The sequence below is a fragment of the Lynx rufus genome, unplaced genomic scaffold (genome assembly GCF_022079265.1).
Source record: "Lynx rufus isolate CCGP_SWC_20201006 ecotype Redwood Valley unplaced genomic scaffold, mLynRuf1.p SCAF_8, whole genome shotgun sequence".
NCBI classification, from domain to species: Eukaryota; Metazoa; Chordata; class Mammalia; order Carnivora; family Felidae; genus Lynx; species Lynx rufus.
The window spans coordinates 15,930,013-15,951,853 of record NW_025814896.1 but is presented as its reverse complement, the minus strand read 5'-3'; the positions used below and the strand labels follow the sequence as shown (position 1 = coordinate 15,951,853).

The 21,841-nt window shown below is 52.0% G+C and overlaps 1 protein-coding gene across 2 annotated transcripts in view; it reads right to left on the bottom strand.

Moving 5' to 3' along the window:
* RIMS4 (regulating synaptic membrane exocytosis 4) overlaps positions 1 to 21,841 on the bottom strand; it is a 59,295-nt gene continuing 37,454 nt past the window's right edge. Inside the window, exons 2-6 of one of the 2 annotated variants that reach the window (XM_047069788.1) lie at positions 18,457 to 18,598; positions 4,282 to 4,394; positions 3,904 to 4,005; positions 3,129 to 3,268; positions 1 to 343 (exon numbers count right to left, since the gene is read on the bottom strand). In XM_047069788.1, the coding sequence (XP_046925744.1) occupies positions 125 to 343; positions 3,129 to 3,268; positions 3,904 to 4,005; positions 4,282 to 4,394; positions 18,457 to 18,598 (716 nt within the window). In that variant the 3' untranslated portion in view covers positions 1 to 124. The remainder of the gene's footprint in view (positions 344 to 3,128; positions 3,269 to 3,903; positions 4,006 to 4,281; positions 4,395 to 18,456; positions 18,599 to 21,841) is intronic. The other variant, XM_047069789.1, reaches the window with a different exon arrangement.

The window sequence follows — 21,841 nt, the reverse complement described above, 5'->3', positions numbered from 1 at the left end:
TCTGCTTCCCCACTGTGGGGGAGAACCCCATCCTCCTCTGTTCAATGTGCCCCTGGGCCTGGGGTCCCAGGTTGGGGCTGGGCATTCTCCAGGCCTTCTCGGGGAGCCCCTCCCCACCCCGGCCCTAAGATCGCTCGCCACAGGGGCCCACGGTGCTCTCGAGGGACAACTGGGACGCCTGCCGGAGCAGGGGGCCCGCGGCTGGGTCCACCATGGAGGAGGTGGGGAAGAGCTTGTACCAGCCCACGGCCAGGGTGGTCAAGTCCAGCTCCTCCAGTAGCACTCGGGCCACACCCATGAACTGCTTCCGCTCCATGCGCCCATAGTTCCCCCACACGATCACCTGCGGGGCGAGAGACACTGCGGTTCAAATCTTGCCATTCACGGGCCCAGAACCAGAACTCAGGTCACCCTCATGCCCACTTCACCTCTGAGTCCTGTAGATGCTCCCGCCTTAAAATTGCTCAAGCCTGGGTGCCTGGGGGAGCTCAGTCGGTTAAGCATCCGACTTCAGCTCAGGTCATGATCTCAGGGTTCGTGAGTTTGAGCCCCGCATCGGGCTCTGTGCTGACAGCTCAGAGCCTGGAGCCTGCTTCGGATTCTGTGTCTCCCTCTCTCTCTCTCTGCCCCTTTCCCACCTGCACGCTCTCTCTCCAGAATAAACAAACATGAAAAAAAAAAAAAACTGATCAAGCCTGACCATATCTTCCTGGCTCTAGTGCCGCCATTATTGCTTGCCTGGGCAACTGGCTTCCTGCCTCCCATCTAACTCTCTCCATTCCACCCTCCACACCCTTCACCTTTGAAGCTGAGCCTTGAGGGCTGGCCCTACAATGTGAGTCCCCTGCCTGGTACCCTCCCCCTGCAATCCCCACCAGGCCCTCTGCTTCCAGATTCTCGGAAACCCCCCATGAGAAACAAAACAAAGTTTTAAAAGTGGCTGAAGAATGTATGGTATACAAGCTAGCTTCCTTCCTTTTTCCAACAGACTCTTTTCTGTAGTGCCTGCCCCATTTCTTGGTCAACACTCTCCCTTGGAGCAGCTAGTCGGGTGGTTTCTGTGGCTGCAGGACCCTCACTTGCTCTTCTGGAGCTCAGGGTCTAATTCTGTCCCCTGTGGGGTTAGCCCACAAAGGTGGGCTGGCTCAGTCACTCCGTGGAGCCCGCTGACTTTAATGCACAGCCTCTGGGGTCAGACACAGGTGGGTTCAAATCCCAGTCCCGGCTGGGTGGTTTGGGTAAGTCATCCAACCTCATGGGCCCTCAGAGTGGTTTCTAAGTGAAATTATCCCCAGTTTCCCTCGCAGGCAAGGATCAAAGGAGTGGACGTCCAAGCTCACTATGAACTGTCAGCTGCTTCTCGAGCACACAGGGCAAGATGACAACAGCGTGAGCCACTACTGCATACGGTGTTGGACGCTGCTCCAAGGCTCCGTTGGCCTTAGATTCAACCCTCCCAACAACCCTACAAAATGTTTTGATTTCACAGCTGTTTCAACTGAGCCTCAGAGAAGTTCAATCATGTGCCTGAGATGGTTCACCTGACCAGTCTTCGATGCTCCTTGGGCAGCTGATCAGAAGTCCGCCTCTGGTGCATGGATGGATTCATTTTAAACTGGGGTTATGGGCTGAACCGTGTTCCTCCAAAATTCATACTGAAGCCCTAACCCCCAGAATGTGACTGTATTTGGGAAGAGAGTCAAATGAGCCCATAATCCCATCCGACTGGTATAAGAAGAGGAGATTAGGACACGAAGAGAGAGAGAGAGCAGGGACGCGTGTGCACAAAAGCAAAAAGACCACGTGAGGACACGGGGAGAAGGCGGCCTTTGCAAGCCAAGTAGAGAGGACTTGGAAGAAATGGAACCTACGATACCTCGAGCTTGAGCTTCTAGCCTCCAGGATCGCGAGAAATAAGTTTCTATTGTGTAAACTCTCCAATCTGGGGTACTTTGTTACGGCGGCCCTAGCAAACTATTACAACTGGCATTCGGATCTCGCTCACGGGGCTGGTGGGTCTGTCCTGCTGTGACATCAGTCAGAGAGCTCACCAGCAAGGACCCCACTCAGATTGCTGTTTCCCCAGACAGGGACGTTCTGTGGAGCTCCTCCAAAGATGCTCAGGCCAGAATGCTCTACCTTTGTCTACTGGACCAGATCTGGCCCATAGATGTCTTAAGCTGCACGTGAATGCCTCTAGACTAGAAGAGTTCTCCCAAACTTGTTTGACTAGTTTATACAGTAAGACATTTACATCATCACCCAGTGCATACAGGGGACTCCCAGTTGAAGAAAGTCAGATAAGACCTGCCTAACTAAGAATGATCAATGTTTCCTTTCCTATTCTATTCTGTTAAACAAACAAACGAACCAACTTGTTGAGATTCGCTAAACGGATTTCACAGCTCGCTGATGGGTCTTAACCCTCAGGTTGAAAAATTCTGCCCTAGATAGGCCCTGGGCTTCCCAGTCTGGCCAAAGTCCCACTGTCTTGGCAAATTTGTAACACGCTGGCCCCGCCCTCATTTGCTTTGCCTGCTCTGGTTAGAAGCAAAAAACTGAGGTACAAGCCAGAGGTGCCCAAGTGGTGACTCCAAGGCAGTGGGCATACGGTTCCTGCAGGCATCCAACCTGGGCCCTGCCAACACCCACGATGGGCAGCTATTTCTAGCTTGATGCCTGAGTCACCATTAGCACCCCCCTGATGGCCAGGGAACCAAACACCTCTCTGGATCCTCAACAGCTCCCAGTCTATTATCTTGTGCTCCAGGCCAAGCCCCCGGCTTCCAGAGGCTGTTCTGATAATGATTAATAATAACAAGAAGAACAATGGTGGCAGGCATTTGTGGGGCACTTACCATGGGCCGACCCTGCATTTTTCTTGAACAAGGCACCCATTTCGCTGTCACAATGTTATCTGTAGGTACTGTGAGCACCCCCATCTTATGCCCATCTTACAATAAAGAAGCTGAGGGTCAGAAAGGAACTTGTGCAAAATTGAATTGTGTAGCTCAGATCAACCACAGTGCCCTCCTTCCTCCAGGTGAGGCCCTCCAGAGACACCCCCCACGCCGGGGTGCCCCCTCTCTCCCTCTGGAACTGCATACACAGACCTCGGGGCCCCTCACCTGCAGGACTTTGCCCTGGGGACTCTCGGGAAACAGCAGCACCTGGTTATACAGCGGGTCCAGCGACTTGCGAGCAACTTTGGTCTTCTTCTTGGCAATGCAGACGCCGTTCTCCAGCAAGTAGGCCTTGATGTAGGCCGCTGAGGACAGAGACCGGCGGGATGAGTTCGACTCTGGCCCTCAAATGGTGGGCAAATGGCACAGTAGGGGGAGGCTCCCCACCCACTGCTGGGGGCCAGATGGCCTCATGGGGTTTGGGGAGGCAGCTGCAGGGGTAAGTGTGGTGGTAGGTGTGAGTGACAGGGTGCAGCTGGGGTTGGGTGGGGCCTACTCCCCCTCCTTGGGTGATCCTACCTGCCCCCTCCCTGCCTTTGCTCACTCTGTACTTACCTGTTTCCTCCCTTAGTCCCCGATTTGCTCACCCCTTCCCTGGCTTACCCCTTCATCACTGACACATTCACCCAATACATGTTTGCTAAGCACCTACTTACTGTGTGCCAAGCACCTAGGCATGGGGGTATAGCCATAAACAGGTAAGATGGTCCTTGTCCTCCAGAAGCTCAAACCAGTGGGGAAGACCAGTAAGGTCAACTGACAATATCCAGTGGTTCTCTGAACAAACTCAAAACCACTACTCCCATGTGAGTCACTGGAGTTGGGACAAGGGAGTCCCCTGTAGTTGGGCCCAATTTTCTCTCTTCTAGACCCAGAAACCCCTCAGGGCCTCCCCGCCGACCTCCACCCCTGCCTTGTAGAAGGAAGGGCAGCCCCACACCTGGCAGTGTCTTGGAGCCTGGCTTGGCCGTCAGTCCCCGAGCCTGGATGATGTCCACTTCCAGCTGGCCATTCCGCTCCTGCAAGCCGATCTCCACGTCCCCTGCAAGGGGCCCCAAAGCACGGGACTGGGAAGTGGCTTAGAAGCTCGCCCAGGGGCTCAGCCTCTCGTCTCTACTTAGGGATGAAGCCCCCCCTTCCCCTGCTCCCACCCAAAACAAGACCAGAAACCACTCCAACATGAGGCTCTGCTGAGCCTGTGGGTGCAGACTAGGCTCTAGGCTGGGTGCTCGGTGGATGGAGCCAAGGGGGATGGGGACAAGGGGGAGAACAAGGGCTTGTGGTGGCCCCCATCAGGAATAGGTCTTGGGGCACTCACCCATCGGCGTGGTGGCCAGGGTCTGGCGGCCCACGAACTGCGCTGGCCCCATGCTGCCGAGGAAGTCACTGAACTGCGCGTCTGACGCCAGGCAAACTCCCCCATAGTTAAGGCTGCAAGAAGAAAAAAATGAGACAAAAACTAATGTTCCCAGGGGCTGACTGAGGACTCTGATGACTCAGGCAGTCACCTCCAGAACCTCCCTCATTCCACGGGGATTCCGTCCACATCCATCACCCGGCCTCAGGCAGACCTCTGTCCTGTCTCTCCTTACTTCTTTCTATCTTCATGGCCCTCAAATCTCTACTTCGACTCCAAAATTCTAGGGCTTAGCATGTGTGTCCTGTACCATCCCCCCCGCCTCTCCTCACCAACCCTCAGGTTCCACCTCCATGAAACAGGTGTGACCATATCTGCCTCCCGGGGTGGTCGTAAGAAGCATGGGAGGTGATGCTGGTCAGTGCCCAGCTCCCATGGTTTAGTGCCACAACACTGGTCCAGAGACCAGCAGCATGGCCCAGGAGCTAATGAGGAACAAACCTGCACCGCACTCTACTCCGACCTGCTGAATCCGTCTGCCTTTTAATGAGAGCCCCAGTAGACTCCTTTACACCTGACAACTCGAGACACACGGGACCAGGGGCTCGGCCTCGGAGGTCTGCCTTGGTTGCTGCTGCTCCAAGTTCACTGCGCCCTGTCTGTTGGGAATGAGACCGCAAATCTCCTTTGAAAAGCCCCCTCCCCAAGGCACCAATTCCCCTGGAGTGGAGCAGAGCAGGTTCAAGAGTCTGGGCGTGAGCTCCGCCTGGCCAATCAGCACATTCCTTCCCTTGGCTGTTTACTGGCTCAGAGACCTGCACGTGGCCCAATTCAGCCCACAAGAATCTGGTTAGGAGGCTTTCGACTGTGGGGAGTGAGAAGCTCTTTTTTCCCACCAGGCCTGAGCCTGAGACAGAAGACTGGAGCCATTGGCAGCTATCTTGCCGCCATCTGGGGTCCGTGAAGGAAGCCACCATACAGGTGGCCTCGCATAAGCTCCTGGATCAAGTTCTGCCTAAAGCAGGATACTTCACCTCTTCCGTGGTTACATAAGTCAATAACGACTATTATTACAAATTATTACCTTTTTGCTTACGCCAATTTTAGCTAGTTTTTCCTCTCTCATCTCCGAAGTGGGAATAATTGTGTTCCCATTTCCTAGGTGTGAGATGAAGCACTGAGTACCATGCCTGACGTACCCTGTCACCTTCAGGAGCAAAGCACGGGCAACCCACTTCCCCATGTGACCCTCGCTCCGACCCCAGGATGTTGGTTCTTCATTTTACCACCATTATTCAGGTGAGGAAGCCCAGGTCCTGCTCGGCCTAGAGCCATGGAGCTCACAGGGCAGTCAGCACTTGAGTACAACACTTCTGATGCCAATCCCCGGTGACTTCCCACCTGGGCAGGTCCCGAGGATAATAGTGCACTTTTAACAAGTGCCCACAGTGTGCCAGGTTTCACAGCAGCGGCCAGGGCGGTCTCTGAGCAGGAGGAGGAAAGCACCTTGGGGCCTGGAGGGTACTGCATGCTTGGTTCGCTGCACAGAGAGCAGACTCTCCAAAGCTCCCCCCCCCCCCTTGGGAAACCTGCTGGGCTCTCAGCCTTGAAGGAGCAGGAAGAGCTTCCAAGGAAGGTGGGGTTTTGAGGTCCACCCTGCACGGGTGCCCCTTCCTGCTTCTGAACCACTCAGCCCACTAGTCTGTCTTTCCCGAGGGACGAGACCCTGTACACTGAGACCCCACCGTCTTGCTGGGGAAATGCATTGCTCCTGAAGAAATGTCCTAAAGAAGACAGTATCACAAGACACACCCAGTCCCCTGCCCACCCACTTCGGGTTGGGTACCTCAGTACCAAGGGCTTATTACTATGTGCCAGCACCCTTCCAGGCTCCAGGGCTTATTCAAGTCTTGTCCTCACGGGCCATATATTCTGGTGTGACTCATGGAGATTCTAGTGAAGCAGGTATGATTTTATTTAGCTAACATCAAGGACACTGAGGTTCAGCGCAGGAAAGCCACCTGCCCGAGTCACACAGTGAGAGGGTGGGAGAGGCAGGATTTGAACCTACATCTGCGGGCGGAAGACACACACTTAGCTCACTGCCACAGCACACGATAACCTCCCCTTGTCCAGGACTGGCCCCAGTACATGGAGTGGACTCCTAGAAGCCCGGTATGTGTTTGTTTCTTTCTTTCTTTAAAAATTTTTTTTTTAATTTTTATTTATTTTTGAGAGAGACAGAGACAGAATGCCAGTGGGGTTAGGGGCAGAGAGAGAGGGAGACACAGAATCCGAAGCAGGTTCTAGGCTCCAAGCCGTCAGCACAGAGCCCGACGCAGGGCTCGAACTCACAAACCATGAGATCATGACCTGAGCCAAAGTCAGACGCTCAACCAACTGAGCCACCCAGGCGCCCCTTTTTTCCTTTTCTTTCTTTCTTTCTTTCTTTCTTTCTTTCTTTCTTTCTTTCTTTCTTTCTTTCTTTCTTTTTAACATTCTTTTAAATATTTTCTTTTTATTTGACAGAGAGAGAGAGAGAGAGAGAGAGAATGCAGGGGAGAGGGGCAGAAGGAGAGAGAAAGAAAGAATCCCAAGCAGGCTCCACATCCAGCACAGGGCCCAACATTGGCTCAATCCCACAATCCTGGGATCGTGACCTGAGCCAAAATCAGAGTGGGACGCTCAATCAACTGAGCCCCCCCCGCCATGTGCCCCAGTATGCATTTCTGAGTGCGGTGAATGTTGTTCTCATCTCTTCCTCCCGGACAGACAGCTCAATCCATTGCTCAGCCTTGTAACCAAGTGTGGCCAATGTGAGCTGAAGGGATACAGGCCACTTCCAGGCCTAACCTATAAAAACCTCCCACATGCCATCTGTCCTGTGCCAGTCTAAGCCTATCGGTAGTAATGCCAAAGGCTAGAAATGCCTGGGGCACTCACCAGGAGCCGTGAGCTTCCCACAGACATCTCCCCTCTCCAAACCAATGTAACGACTGGACCAACCCTTGTGGTTCTTATTATGGTTGCACGATGCCCTTCAGCCATCAACCACCAGGAAACTTTGAAAAAATAAAGGCTTATAACCTCCAAGACCTGGAAAACCACACAGCACACATGGGGTCTACACAGCAAGATCATGGGAAGGGGGGCACGAGACAGTGCACAGACCAGGGGTTCTGCCTTTATTGAGTTCAAGGGTGGGGGCCTAGGGTCTCAGGGCATGCTCTTTATTGGTGAATTTAAAACACAAGAGTGGGAATTTAAAGAATGGGAAGAGAACAGACAAGTAGCCCAAATAGTTACTGAAATCAAACAAGATCTCTAAATCAACCCAAATCTCTAAAACAAAAGAACCTCAGTTTCGGGGGAGGGGGAGCTGGCCTGGCTCTTTGTGTGGCTGGCAATTTGTTTGCCTCTTTAAAATGAATGCCTTAGCAATCAAAGCATAAGTCAGACTCCTGCACGACAAAAATAAAACAAAAACAAAAACAAGAAACTGTCAGGGCTCACAGGACACCATCTCACACCCTTTAAAATGGCTACTATCAAAAACAAAATAAAATTAAGAAAACAAAATAACAAGTGTTGGCAAGGATGTGGAGAAATTGGAACCCGTTGCACTGTTGGTGGGAATGTAAAATGGTACAGCCGCTATGTAAAACAGGATGGCAGTTCCTCAAAAAAATTAAAAATAGAATTACCATATGATCCAACAATTCCACTTCTGGGCATATGCCAAAAAAAGTCAAAGCAGGGCTTCTGAGACACATTTGTACACCCATGTTCATAGAAGCGTCGTTTGCAACACTCCGAAGGTGTCCATCGATGGAGGAACGGTCTGTACATACAATGGAATATTATTCCGCCCGGACAAGAAGCTGTGACACGTTCACAACAGGGCTGAACCTTGAAGATGTTACACTGAATGAAATCAGCCAGTCACAAAAGGATAAGCACTATGTGATTCCAATACAAGAGGTATTAGGGCAAATTCAGAGACAGAACGATGGTCACCAGGGGCTGGGGGGGAGGGGAGAATGAAGAGTTAATGTTTTATGGGTCAGAGTTCACTTTAACAAGATGTAGCGTTCTGGGGGTGGATGGCAGTGATGGGTGCACAGCAGTGTGACTGTACATAACGCCACTGACACACACACTTGAAATCTGTTTCGGTGAGGGATGAAGGGGAGGGGGAGCCCCAGGCTTCCAGCTGTGGAGTGAGTAAGTCACCGGGATGAAAGGCACAGCACAGTCAGTGATACCGTAACAGCGCTGCTGTATGGGGACAGATGGTACCGATGTATCACCATGTTGCACACCTGAACTAATGTAACATTGTGTCAATTATACTTCAGAAAAACCCCCAACTGTTATGATGGTAAATTGGCATCATGTGTATTTTAACCACAATTAGAAAAAAAAAAACAACACATATGATTTTCTCTCTCTCCCCTCCCCCCCACATCAGAAGCCCTAAGAAAAAGGGAGCCTGGGCCCAACGACCAGAAACACCAGCATTGAAATTTGCATGAACAAGAAACGAACGTTTGCATGAAGTCATTGATTAAAGAGTCTGGTTATGGCAACTGGCACTGCTTAAACAAATACAGTGACCTTGACCCCTGGCCAAAGCTGATGGATCCACGGCTTAGACATCTGACCCAAGCTCAGTCAAACAAAAACTCCCTCTGGGAAACAAGACAGAGAAGCCCAGAGACTGAAAGTCCTGAGAACTGAGTCCCGTGCGTAGCCCTCACCAGGAGCCCCAAACTAGCCCCCCAATCCAGGCTGCCCAAGCTCTGCCCTCGACCATGTGAGACACCTGAGTGGCATGACAGTACCTTCTGTTTTTACTTAAGCTATTGGCAGGGTTGATGGCAGGATAATAATTTGACATTGTAGCCTGAGTGTTTTTCCTTTTCGTGATTTCCTACCATCCCTCCACCTTCTTCCATTCAGGCAGGAGCCTCAGACAAGTGATGACCCAGTAGAAGGCAGACAATAAGCATATTCTTGGCTGTTGAGTTTCAAATCCAAGAAGAAACAGAAGGATGCGCGCAAACCACGCGGTCCTGCACCACCCCCCCCAATAAACAAACAAACAACTCCCCAGCCTGAGAGAGCAGAGGGAGTCAGGGAGGACGAGAGGGTCCGCGGGTAAGATCTGGGTCCCTGGGCTGGGCTGGTGGTGCTGAGCGATGACAAAAAACCCCACACAGGCCTGGAGAATCTGAAAGCAGAGGGGCCTTGTGCCTATTCTTCCTACTGGGTGGAGCTGAGAAACGAACATGACGCTTTGCAGAAATGGCTGCCTGGTGTCTTGTCAAGTGAACCTGTGTCTGAGGCTGTGTGTGTCCCTCCATGCCGGAGAGAAGCATATGTTCCTGCTGTACCCAAGAGAGGGCCAAACCAAAACAGAGGCAGAGGAGTACTGAATCCAAGCAGTCCGGCTTCTGAATCTATTATCTCAGCAATTATGCAACAGCCTCATGGAGAAAGTATGGGAGAAACTTAAATATCTAGGGATAGAAATGTGTACCTATTATTCCTGCAAAGATCCTTAATTAACAGCACCAAAGCTAAGACCCAGACTTCCTCACAACTGAGGACATGGGCCTTCCTCCATAGCCCTCTTTTCCAACCCATGCTCCTGGCCATCTGTGGGGTCCAGGCTCCATTCTGTAAGGAGGGTCTGGGCTCCAAAAGCCCAAGAAACAGCGGTGCCTCTTGGGTTCCAAGTCACCGTAGGGCCCAGCCTCCCAGGCAGAGTGAGGCTTCTGCAGCCTGAAATTGAAAGTTCCCTCCAACATCATCATCGTCTACTCCTCAGTTCCTGATGGGATTGTGAACAGACAATGGGGAACTGGCAGGCCTGGTAATTAGCAGTAATTGTTTATAATATCTGGGCGGCTGCCTGATTTCCCATCCCAGGGTGCCTCGCCAGCTGCCAAGGAACCAGGCAGACGCCCCAGAAACCCTGAATGGGTTATCACATCCTCCATGGGGCTGGAGGACGGAAGAAGCAAGTGGTGACGGGTCCCTGCTGGCCTGAGGACCAACTGTATCAGGGACCCCACTCCACCTCGGGTTCTTCCCTGGAAGAGGATAAAAGGCAGGGGACACAAAGTCAGAGCTGGTTCTACTCACTGGTCACCTGCCTGCTGTGTGATCTCTGGCAAGCGGCTGGTGTCTCTGTGCTTGAATCTTCTCATCTGCACTCAGGACCACACCTACCTACCTCTTGGACAGTGTGCGGCCATTCCTTTGGCAGGTGCCTGTGCTGTACCCATTTTAAATGCTTCAAAAATCTCTGCTCATGGGAGCCACTCTCAAGGGGGTGGGAAAGAGCCTGCTGAGTTAAATACCATACACATGCTACTACTTAGACCATGCCTGTATGCAGTAGGAACTCAGTAAATGTTCACTGCCAAACCTTTCAGCTGGTCTAAAACTTGGAAAGTATGGTGGCTAAGACTGGACTTTGGCATAATACAGACCTTGGATTCCAGTGCTGTGCAACCTGGGGTGAGTTTTGTAACTTCTCCGAGCTGCTATTTCTTCATCTATGAAATGCAGATCAACTATAATCGCCTTACTGAGTTGCTGGGGAGAGTCAGTGAGGTAACACAAGCAAGGTGCTCAGTACAGGACCTGACAACACAGTATGTGCTGAGTGAATAAAATCTGGTCCCTGCCGCCCGGCCTGGGAGAGCCTCTTCTCCCTCTTCATGGCATTTTCATGGCACTTCTGAGTCCCCGCCTGTCTGGAAGTGTAGCATCTGGAGGCCTGAGACCAAGCCCAGGCCAACTAGGGGGTAGTGGGGGATGGGGGGAGGGCTGCAGTAGCTGGTTTCTCCTGGGGACACATGGAGCCACGCGGGTGCAGGCACAGGCCTGAAACAGGATTACACTCCGTGTTCCACTGGGCTTTTATTTTTGTGTTAATGGTGAAATAAGATTGCCTGCATTTCAACTCTCATTAGTTTTGTTTGGGGAGCTGAAACCCATTTGTCTTTTATTATTAACCTTTGAGCTGTTTGGACCCTGGATTTTCTGTGCTCTTGACAGTTCAAGAAGTAATTGGGTTATTTGGGGAGTGACTCTTCTCTTTTCCAGATGGATCACCTGTGTCAGTTGCATCCGAAATTAAAAGGCTGCACAGCCCTCCTGGTGATTATGGGTTATGTGCTTCTGAAAGGTCTTAGTAGTTTATGGGTTCTCTTCTATTCACTGTCTGCCCCCCTGTTTCCACCCATCCATCTACCCTCCCACAGACTGGTGAGCCTACACTACAGCCAGTTCTGCTGTAACACAGAATATACATTCCTGAAAATCACTCTGCAGTGCAAAATGCTTCAATAAAAAATCAGCTTATGGGGAAAACAGGGTTAATTAAGGGCACAACACCCATATACTACATCAGTATCACATCTACAAAAAGAAAAAAAAAAAGACAGGAACATAGTAAAAGTGGTAGCACAGTCTTTATACACATTAAAAGGTTAAGAAATGCATAAATACCAAAACAAATACAGCGCTGTACCTAGGAGATAACCTAAAGTCTGCTTGTGGAAACGAGTGTCAGAGGGATGGCAGCCGGTGAATTACCGTGCATGGCGGAGCAGGGCTTTCTGAAGTGGGACGCCGGGTGTGGACAGAACACCAGCCAGGAGCTGTGGGAAGCAGGGGGCTGCTGGCCGTGTGTCTTATGTATTCCCGTGTAGGGGCAGTTTTCTGCGTTCCCCTAGTGTGTCCCGTGGATGAAACGCACCTGAGCAAAGGCGAAATCTGTACTGCACTCAAATTATTCCCTAATACTTCAACTGTGTTGGAACAAATTCATGTTTTCAAAACAAGCGTTGTAGCAGAATTGACTGTATGCAAGGACACACAGAATCCGCAATCCCCACTCTGGCTTCTCAAGTATTCAAGACATTTCCAAACCTGCCCCCAAGCACATGAGTGCAGCTCACAGGCATGAAGCCAGGGATTTGATTCACGTATCAAATAGATAACCGAAGGGGAAACCAAGGCACAGAAATGTTACATAACCCAACCAAGATCACTCTGCTAGGAAGTGGCAGTCTGACTGCAGAGTGCATCTTCTTAACCACTCTGCTGTGCTACCTCTGTGTGCCCTGAGGAAACCTTCACCTTGACCAGAGCAGAGCACAGCCCTTGCTTGCACTGCAAGCCCTGGGGTCAAGCAGGCCTGCATTTGAATCCTGAACCCCACCCCACCCCACCCCCCCATCCACTAGCTGTAGAGACACATTCTTCACCTCTCAGAAAGCCTGGGTTTCCTTTTTGGTGAAGCAGGAAAAAACCATAGGACACCCCTCAGTGCTGTTGTAAGTACCAAATGACATAAACCCAGAACCAAATCTGGCACAGTCAAATGTTCCATAAATACTAGTGCTTATAAAGCAGAACAAAACATGTCCCCCTGTCTCCTAGCCCACAGCCATATCCAGTGCTGGTTTGTCCTTCAGGCACAATGACTCTGTTAAATAGCAGAAGTGGGGAACAGAAAGGGGGTTCCAACCACCCACCAGGTCTCCTGGGCCTTTGGTAACTAGGGAAACAGCCTTGGCAAAATGTGACCCAGGTGCAGTGGCCATGCCATCAGCTCACAGTCTGCTTTCCAGGGCTCTGGGCACAGCGATCCAGACACCCAGGGAGCTGGATGTCGACGACCCAGACGCCTTAGAACAATGCGGGACACAGGAAAGGAGCAGGAGGGGCTCTGGGAGCCAGCTTTGAGAGCTTCCGGGCCCCAGAGAGGATGCCGGGCCCCCGATTCTGAGTGATGGAGGCTGGGGAGGTGCAGGAAGGAGTGAAATGTGGGTGTGCTTCTGCCCACAGTACCGATCCGCTATCTACCAAAATGTGCTAAATATCACCTGTAGGGCAATGCTGGGCAGGCACTGAACTCAGATAGACAGACACACGTGTGACAACTATGACAGAGTGGAGGGTGCTGTGGTGGGGGAGATCAGGCTGTGGAAGCCGCTGAGACAGCCAGAGGCATGGCAGACCTCGATGTTCCGCCTCCCCTGCCCACACCCGGGGCAGACATTGCTAATAGACCTCAGCATTCCTGCCGAGGCTAGAACGGGCTCCGGAATCGTTCTCCACACAGCATTCCAGGGAGCCACTATCAATTAACCGAAGCTGGCACCGGAGATGAAGCGTATGCGCCAGTTCTTAGCTGCGATCTGGAGGAGGAATGAGTCAGAGGGTGGAGGGGGAATAGAGGTAGGAAAGGCAGTGCAGGTAGAGGAAGCAGAGACCTGGAGAGGAGACAGAGGTTCAGGGCTCTGGAGCAGGGGGCACAGTGAGGCCGGGAAGAGGCTGGCAGAGATCAGCGGAAGTAAGTGCTGAGTGACAGACTATGGAGTTTAGACCAAAAGGGAGTCTTGCATACATCCCCACAGGAGTGATGAGTGGCCTCGCCAGGGGGGTGGGAGGGAGAGAAATGGATGAGTCAAAGATAGTTAGGAATAAAATGGAAGAGCCCAGTGATGGGTTGGATATGGAACACAAGCGGCGAAGCTGCCTGGGAGAACCCCAGGCTTCTGGTTTGGGCAGCCAGGAGGCGGTAGTGCTGTGGGCTCAGACAGCAGGCTCTGTTTACCCGGACCCCCACATCTTCCAACACTTGCCACATCAGTGCTCACCAACCTCTAACAGTCAGGACCTGTGTTCCTCTGGCCCTAAAAGCTCACTCTGCTGCAGGGAGGGCAGGAGAGTTAACTGAAAGCAGCCACCAAACAGTAAGTGACCAGAGTCAAGAATGAATATTTAGCTCCCCTCACCCGCTCCTCCCGGGGTTAGCTTTGGGGTGCACGGTCCCCCTGACTGCCAGAGTCCCCTTCAGGATCAAGCTCTGGTTGCCTGTGGTGGCAGCTCGCTTCTTAATTAATTTTTTTAAATGTTTATTTATTTTTGATAGCGAGAGACAGAGCGTGAACAGGGGAGGAACAGAGAGAGAGGGAGACACAGAATCTGAAGCAGGCTCCAGGCTCTGAGCCGTCAGCACGGAGCCTGATGTAGGGCTCGAACCCACGAACCGTGAGATCATGACCTGAGTTGAAGTCTGGTGCTTAACCGGCTGAGCCGCCCAGGCACCCCAGCTCGCTTCTGAAAGCACATGCTCCTGCATACCTGCTTTGCTTCTCTCACGTGCTCCTCTGCCATGGTTTTCTGGAACCATCTCCCAACTGAACTACTTGGACTCAAATCCATTTCTCAGGCCTGGTTCTGGGGAACCCAAACTAAAGCAGACAGTCACCAGGGAGTATCTCAGGATTCAGGGGTGTCTGGGGAGGCACTATTCTCATGGCCCTTTCTCAGGGGGCTTGAGCCCCTGCCCTTTATCTGGGAGAGATGGGCCTGCTGGAGGGGAAGGTGGGAAGCTTGACTCTGCCAAACCCACAGCTGTTCCCTTCCATCCTTGACACAGAGAACTCCAATTTTCGTTGAGGCAGAACGGGGCCCAGGGAAGGAAAGCCCTTCCCCAGGAGATACACCAGGATTGGTCTGACACGCTGAGACCCAGGCAGGGAAAAGATGAAGGGATTCATTGAGCCACCAAACCACCCTAGAAGCGTCCACCTCCAGAAATCTTGATAGATGCAACCATTAAGTAAGGGAAAGAGTCAAGTGTAAAGGTTAAGGGCAGACTCCAAAGCTTAGATTTGAAGGCTGGCATTTAAAACCACTTACTGGCTGAGTGACCTTGAGCAAGTTAATTAACCCTTTTGGCTTCCTTTTCCTCGTCCGTAAAATGGGGGACATGAACAGTCTCAGTATCATCAGGTTGTCGTGAGGATTAAATGAGCTGTTGTATGTAAAAGCACTTCGCCCGGTGCCTGCCCAGAACAAGTGCTCCATAAGGGTTAGCTCTAGAACATTATTACCACTAAGCCAGGGCTTCTCAAGCTTCATGTGCACACGATCCAGCTGGAGATCTTGTAAAAATTCAGATTCGGATTCAGTGGATCTGGGGTGGAGCCTGAGAAGCTGCATTTTTAACATACTCCCAGGGGACCCTGATGCAGCTGGACTGTGGGCCACACTTTGCACAGCGAGTGCTGACGTCACTGTCAGCCAATATCGTGCAACCTGGAGCCCAAGGATCTTCGCTGACAGAATGGCCCCACCCACATGCACCCCTTCCCCAGCCCAGAGACCTGGCTAGGAGGCAGTGCTTTCCAAGTTCTCTATGCCTGTCTTTTGCAGCTCTCACTTCACTGATAACTGCTTGGTCAGTGCAGGCAGGGTGTCCCAGGTGCCCGGCCCTAGCACACTGTAGGTACTCGATCATCACTGCCAAAATAAAACCCCCTGCGGCCACTTGCAGAAATACACACGCCCAGTGATCCAGCGCACGGGCAGACGGACCCAGCAGCGCCAGGGGCCGCAGGCTCGCGGGGGCAGCTCAAGCACACTGGCTCCTCGTAAGCCTCAGCTGGGCTGGCAGGAGCCCAAGGGGAGGACAGTCACACCCCCTCCTATTTCAGAGCCTGGCATCTGGGTCCCACCAGCGCCCAAAATACCTCCAGAACAAGGAGGAGGCCGACCACAGCTCCATGCCCCCACCTGTTCTTTCTAGGTCCCTTCCTGGCCCAGGTGTCAGGTGGAGCGGTAGAACCTGGCCGGGTTCCATCAAGACTCAGACCCTCTCTGGAGGGCAAGAGTCTCCCCTCTGCCGGAACCTGCATCCTCCAACCCACCTAGTCCTTCCTCAACTGGGTTCACGATATCCACCCCAGACTTTTTGATACTCAAAACCATCACAGCCAACATCAACCCCATACTTGCTCTGTGCTAAGTACTTACAGACATGATTGCATCGGGGGTGGCTCCCTGTATCCGTTAGGACGCAACTGGCCACAAGGAGCAAAATACCCAATTAACAGGGGCTGAATCAACAACCAACAACAATAATCACAGACAATAATAATAGACTAATAGTGCATGCTACGTACCAGTCGCTGTGCTAAGCGCTTGCACATGTGTTAATTCATTTAATCCATACCACAACTCTTTTAGTGGTCTATACTATCATTGTCCCCTTTCCATAGATGAAGAAACTGGGCTCAAAGAAGTAAAATAACTTCACCAAAGTCACACACCTATGAAGAAGCAGAAATGAGAGAGGCACCCGGGTGGCTCAGTCGGCTGAGCGTCCAACTTCAGCTCAGGCCACCATCTTGTGGTTCGTAAGTTCAAGCCCCACATCAGGCTCGCGACCCGTCAGCCTGTCAGCCCAGAGGCTGCTTCAGATCCTCTGTCCCGCTCTCTCTGCCCCTCCCCCACTTGTGCTCTCCCAAAAATAAATATTTTTTTTTTTAAAAAAAGGAAGGAGAAATGAAGCACAAACCAGGACAGTTTGACTCCAGAGTCTTGACTTGAAGCGTAAGAGGCTGAGAGATGTGCTCAAGGCCACCTGGGGGTCAGTGGCAGAGCCAGGGACTAGGACCCAAACCTGACCCCCTGAAACTCAGCAGAGACCCACTACTACCCAGGTGCCTAGAATATCTTCCTCCAAGTTTGGCTGCCTTGCCAAGTTTCTCAGGTTAAAGAAAACATTTGTTCCCTTCCTCCTCCTCCTCTTCCCCTTCCCCTCCCTTCCGCCTGTCCTCCTCCTCTCCTCGCCCTCCGGAAAGCCTCCCTAGGAGGTGGGTGGAACGGCAGCATCTGCCAAGGCAAGGCCATTCACAGAGGCCGGAGATGCCCAGTTTAGGAGGGGCTGGGGGTGGGAAGGCCTCCAGCCAGCAGGAACCCCCAGCTGGGAGGCAGCGTCAGAAATGAGAGGAGAGCAGGAGGTGGTGGCCAAGCCCCTGCCCTGCCCTCGGACAAGCCACTTAGCCCGTGCTGTCCAGTGGAATGGTCTCTGAGGACAGAGAGGCTCTATATCTGCATGGTCCCAAACGGTTGCCTCTGGACACGTGTTGCTGTGCACCTGAAATATGGCCAGTGTGATGGAAAAAGAGATTATTTCACTTTATTCAATTTTAATTAATTTACATTTAAATAGCCACGTGCCTAGTGTCCGCTGTACTGGTTGGCACAACTTTACCCTTCCCCAGCTGAGGATGGCTAAGACAAGAAAGCAATGTGTTGCCATGGAATGAGTCCCCACTGGGAGTCAGGACTCATGAGTTCCACACCTGTTAATGTGCTGTGTGCCCAGAACAGGTTCCTGAACCTCTCTGGGTACGCTGATCATCACTCTGGAGCAAAGTTTCATTGCTAAGGATCCACAGATGGGCTTTAGGGGAATCTGGGAACCCCTTACAGGTATGAAAAGAGGATGTAGGTCTGTGTGTGTGTGTGTGTGTGTGTGTGTTAGGGGGCATGTGCATGCCAACAACTTTCCCAAAATTCTCAAAGAGGTCCATAATTGCTGCAGACAGGAGAACGTCCTGGGGAAAGATTAGTCCTCCCCCAGGGAGCCTTTAGAAAATGGAGTTCCTGAGCTCCACTCCCAGAGACCCTGATTCCAGGCACAGGCCCCTGCAACCCGTATGGGGAGCAAGTGCCCAGTGATTCTGATGCATCAGGGGAGAGAGGTGCTGGCAAGGAGGGAGTCATACCCAATGTTCTATGACTCGATGTTTGTGAAACTCCTTAACAAGCAGTAATATGTATTTTTAAAAACCACTTGTGATTTAAGAAACTAAGAAAGTGAAGATGACACAGTAACACTCATAATAAGACCCCTCTCCACCCCCTTATTTCCCAGCACTCACATGTGGCACTCGTGTGCCGACACCGTCCTGTGCTCTCTGTAAATATTAACCCGCTGAATCCTCACAACACCCCTCTGAGGCTGGTACGAGCACCCCATTTTACAGATGAGGAAACTGAGGTGCAGAGAGGGGACTTGCCCAGGATCACGCAGCCAGTGGGCAGTTGGGCCCCGGAATCTGCTCCACGCTGCTCCGCCACTGGGGCTCCTTGTTTATCACCCCCCTTCTGGACTACCAGGAGTGCTGAGACAATGCCCCGACCAGCCTGAGGCTGACCCAGGGCTCCCGGATGGGGTCGCTCAGCCCTGCCCGCCCCACGCCACAGGGCTCTCGAGAGCCAGGAGGGCTGGCAGCAGGCCGGCCCCACACTCACTTGCCCTCGGAGCCGTAGCTATTCATGCTGTCCTCGATGGACTCGTGGCTGGCCTGGCGCAGTGTCCGGCTGGGCATCTCCACTGCCAGGCCGGTCTCCGTGCTCCTCTGGATGGCCCCCTTCAGCCTCCGGCTGTCCCCTTCTGGGCAGAGAGGCCAAGAGAGATGGGGAAAGAGACACAGGATGGGAAGGGGACGGAGAGACAAGTCATCTGGTTAGTGTTACAGTGGCTGGTGTCGGCCCCCACCCCCAGACCATCAAATTCCTACCACCTGCCCCACCTGTACCCCCCTTCCTGGGGCAGCCATGCCCCTCATACCCACCCAACATGCAGTGTCACACGAGTCCCGTTAACTAACGGATTCATTTACAGGTACTTTTTCTTCCTTGAATCCATCTCTCCCCTGCAACTTTCTACAAATCATTTCTCCTCTTCCTCTTCAGCTACTGTTTTTTTAGAGTTTATTTATTTTGCAAGGGGAAGGGCAGAGAGAAAGAGGGTAGAGAGAGAATCCCAAGGAGGCTCCGAGTTGTTAGCATGGAGCCTGACACGCAGCTCAATTTCATGAACCATGAGATCACGACCTGAGCCATAACCAAGAGTAGGACACTTGACCACCCAGGTGCCCCTTCAGCTCCTATTTATTGAGCACCTACTACATGCCATACTCTGTTGAGTGCTTTGCATGGATTTGGACCAGGTTTTGCACCTCAGTACAACTGGCAATTTAGATGGCATACAGTGGTGTTGTCAGGGGCTTCCTGTGCATTGTAGAAGGTCTATCAGTATCCCTGGCCTCTACCTACTAGATGCTAGTAGCACCCTCCAGTCCAGTTGTGGCAACCAAAAATGTCTCCAGACACTGCCAAATCTCCCCTGGGCGTGGGGCAAGTCTCCCCTGATTGAGGACACTGATTTAGACCACTGGCTCTGAAACCAGACTGTCCAGCTTCAAACCTGGATCTCTTTCTCACTGGCTGTGAGAGTCTGGGCAAATCACTCATCCGCCCTGTGCATCAATTTCCTCAACTGTAAAATGGGAGAACAGGCTTATTATGACAAATGACCCTCTGCCCTTGCTACTCCCTTCCCTCAAACATCTCCTCCTCTGCCAGTAGCTCACTCCTTTGCTTCCACTCTGCAATCAATCACCTTATCCAAGACCTTCCTTGACTATTTCCTGGCCCCTCACACCCCCTGCCCCTCTCTGTCCTATCATCCTGCTTTGGCTTTCTTTCTAACACCACCCCAGATATGTTGTACATTGCTGATTTATTGACCAGCTTCCTTTCCGCAGAGGGTGAACTCCATCAGGACACGGTACTTTGCTTTGCTTTGTTGACTGTCGAAGCCCTGGGGTTGAGAAGAGGATCCAGCCACAGTAGGTGCTCAATAACTGCTGGATGAACAAATGTGTGCCTTGAGAGTGGTCTTCCTCCTCAACCACCCGTGAGGAGATGGGTCTGCTCTCTCATGTTAGCATCAAGGACACTAGACACAGAAGTTAAGCCACTTGCCCACACCCATCAAGACTTAGAAAGGTGGATGGGGGGGGGGATGGGGAACAACAGTGCCAGGAATTGACCCCAGGAGAGTCTCTTTGTTCCATGCTCCACAGCCTGGTGATCAGGGTAAGCTTTACAACTCCTGCCTCCCTGTAGGCACTGTGGGTTTGCTGGAGGTGGGGATAGATCTTTAGGGGGATCTTCCCCATGTCTCTACAAAGTCTGGGATGAGTTCGTACACCTCAGGGACTTTCTCAGCGCCTGCTGACCAACCCACTGCAGTGAAGCAGTGCCACCCAAATCCCATCATTCTGCTTGGCAAGAGGTAGGGGGACTCGGGTCTGCATGCCAGGAGACAGAGCAAGGCCAGGACACCTCCTGGTGGCTGCCTCCTGGCATCCCTTCTCCTTTCCTCCTTGACTTTAAAAGATACACACACACACACACACACACACACACACACACACACACACACTGTGTGTTTCTCAGTGTGTGCCCACGTTTGTCTCCCACATGTATCTGCATTATTCAGGCGCACAGATGTCCACACACTCAACACACAGTAACACAAATACAAGAATATACGTGCAAAGACAGTGTGTTAATGTATGTCTGAGTGTTTGTATTTGTGTGTTTCCATGAGTCTCCATATACCTACCATTCTGTGTTTCTGAGACTAAATGGGTATGTGCCAGTCACACAGATGTACATCCATAAGAAGTATATGGCAACCCACTCACAAAAGCACACAGAGAAACTGACGCTGTGCATTTCTGGGTGTGTATCACCTGGGTGTTTCTGAACACATGTGTCCCTGTCTCTGTGCTTCCCTTCATTCCACAATTGGTTCTTTCCCTAAGCTGTATCTGCATCCCACCCAACCACTTCTGTGTTTCTGTGCATAGCAGGTGCTAAGATAGAGTAAGATTCAGAAACACACACATGCACACTCACAAGCACAGAGAGATGTCCCCCACCGCACATACACACAGTGCAGACTTACGTCCAGGGACAAACCCCACTCCCTCACACTGGGGATGCAAACCCACAACCCGGAACCCTGCAGGCAGGCTACAGACACCTGCCTGGGCTTTCCACCTCCCCACTGAGCCCTGTTCTAGAGCACCACACTGGTTCGTTCCCCCACCCACCAGGGTCTGACACATTTCTCCTGGAAGAGGAAGAACCAAAGCATGACACAACAACTCAGTCCCCACAGGGGCTAAGGAGGAAGTTTGGAAAGGCGTGCTTCACGTGCTGTGGCATTCTGTAGCACCAAAGCATTTCACATCCAGTACCCTGTATGAGCCTCGGTGAGGCTGGTTTTGCAATCAGATGGAGCAGGCATAGAATTCCGTTCTGCACACACTAGTTGCTAGACCTTGGGTGAGTCAGGTAGCAGTTGAACCCTGTGGAGCAGTTGAACATCTACCACAGAGCCTGGCACACAGTAGGTACAAAACAAAAACGGCCACGTGACTGCAGAGAAAGACCTCCTAACACTCCCCAAATATGCTCATGCCAACTATCTTGCATTTTCCTCCAACCTGCCACCATCTCCACCATGGGAGTCCCCAATCAGGTACCCAACCACACCAACAATGTCCATCTAACCTCATGGGTTAGATGGCCATCTCTTGGTGACTCAGTCAAGGTCCCCAAAGGGACTGTGCCAATGCTTTCACACTTCCCACCCCATAACCCCATCACCCCAACAAATGACCTTTCTCCCACTTTGCTGAAAGAATGTGTCTCTTTGACTTGCTCTTTCTCACTTCCAAATTTCACCATCCTTAGACCTTTCAACATGCCCCTCACCCCTCCCCTCCTCTCTGGGAGGAAGGGGTAACCCTTCTCCTGGCCAAGGCTGATCAACCAC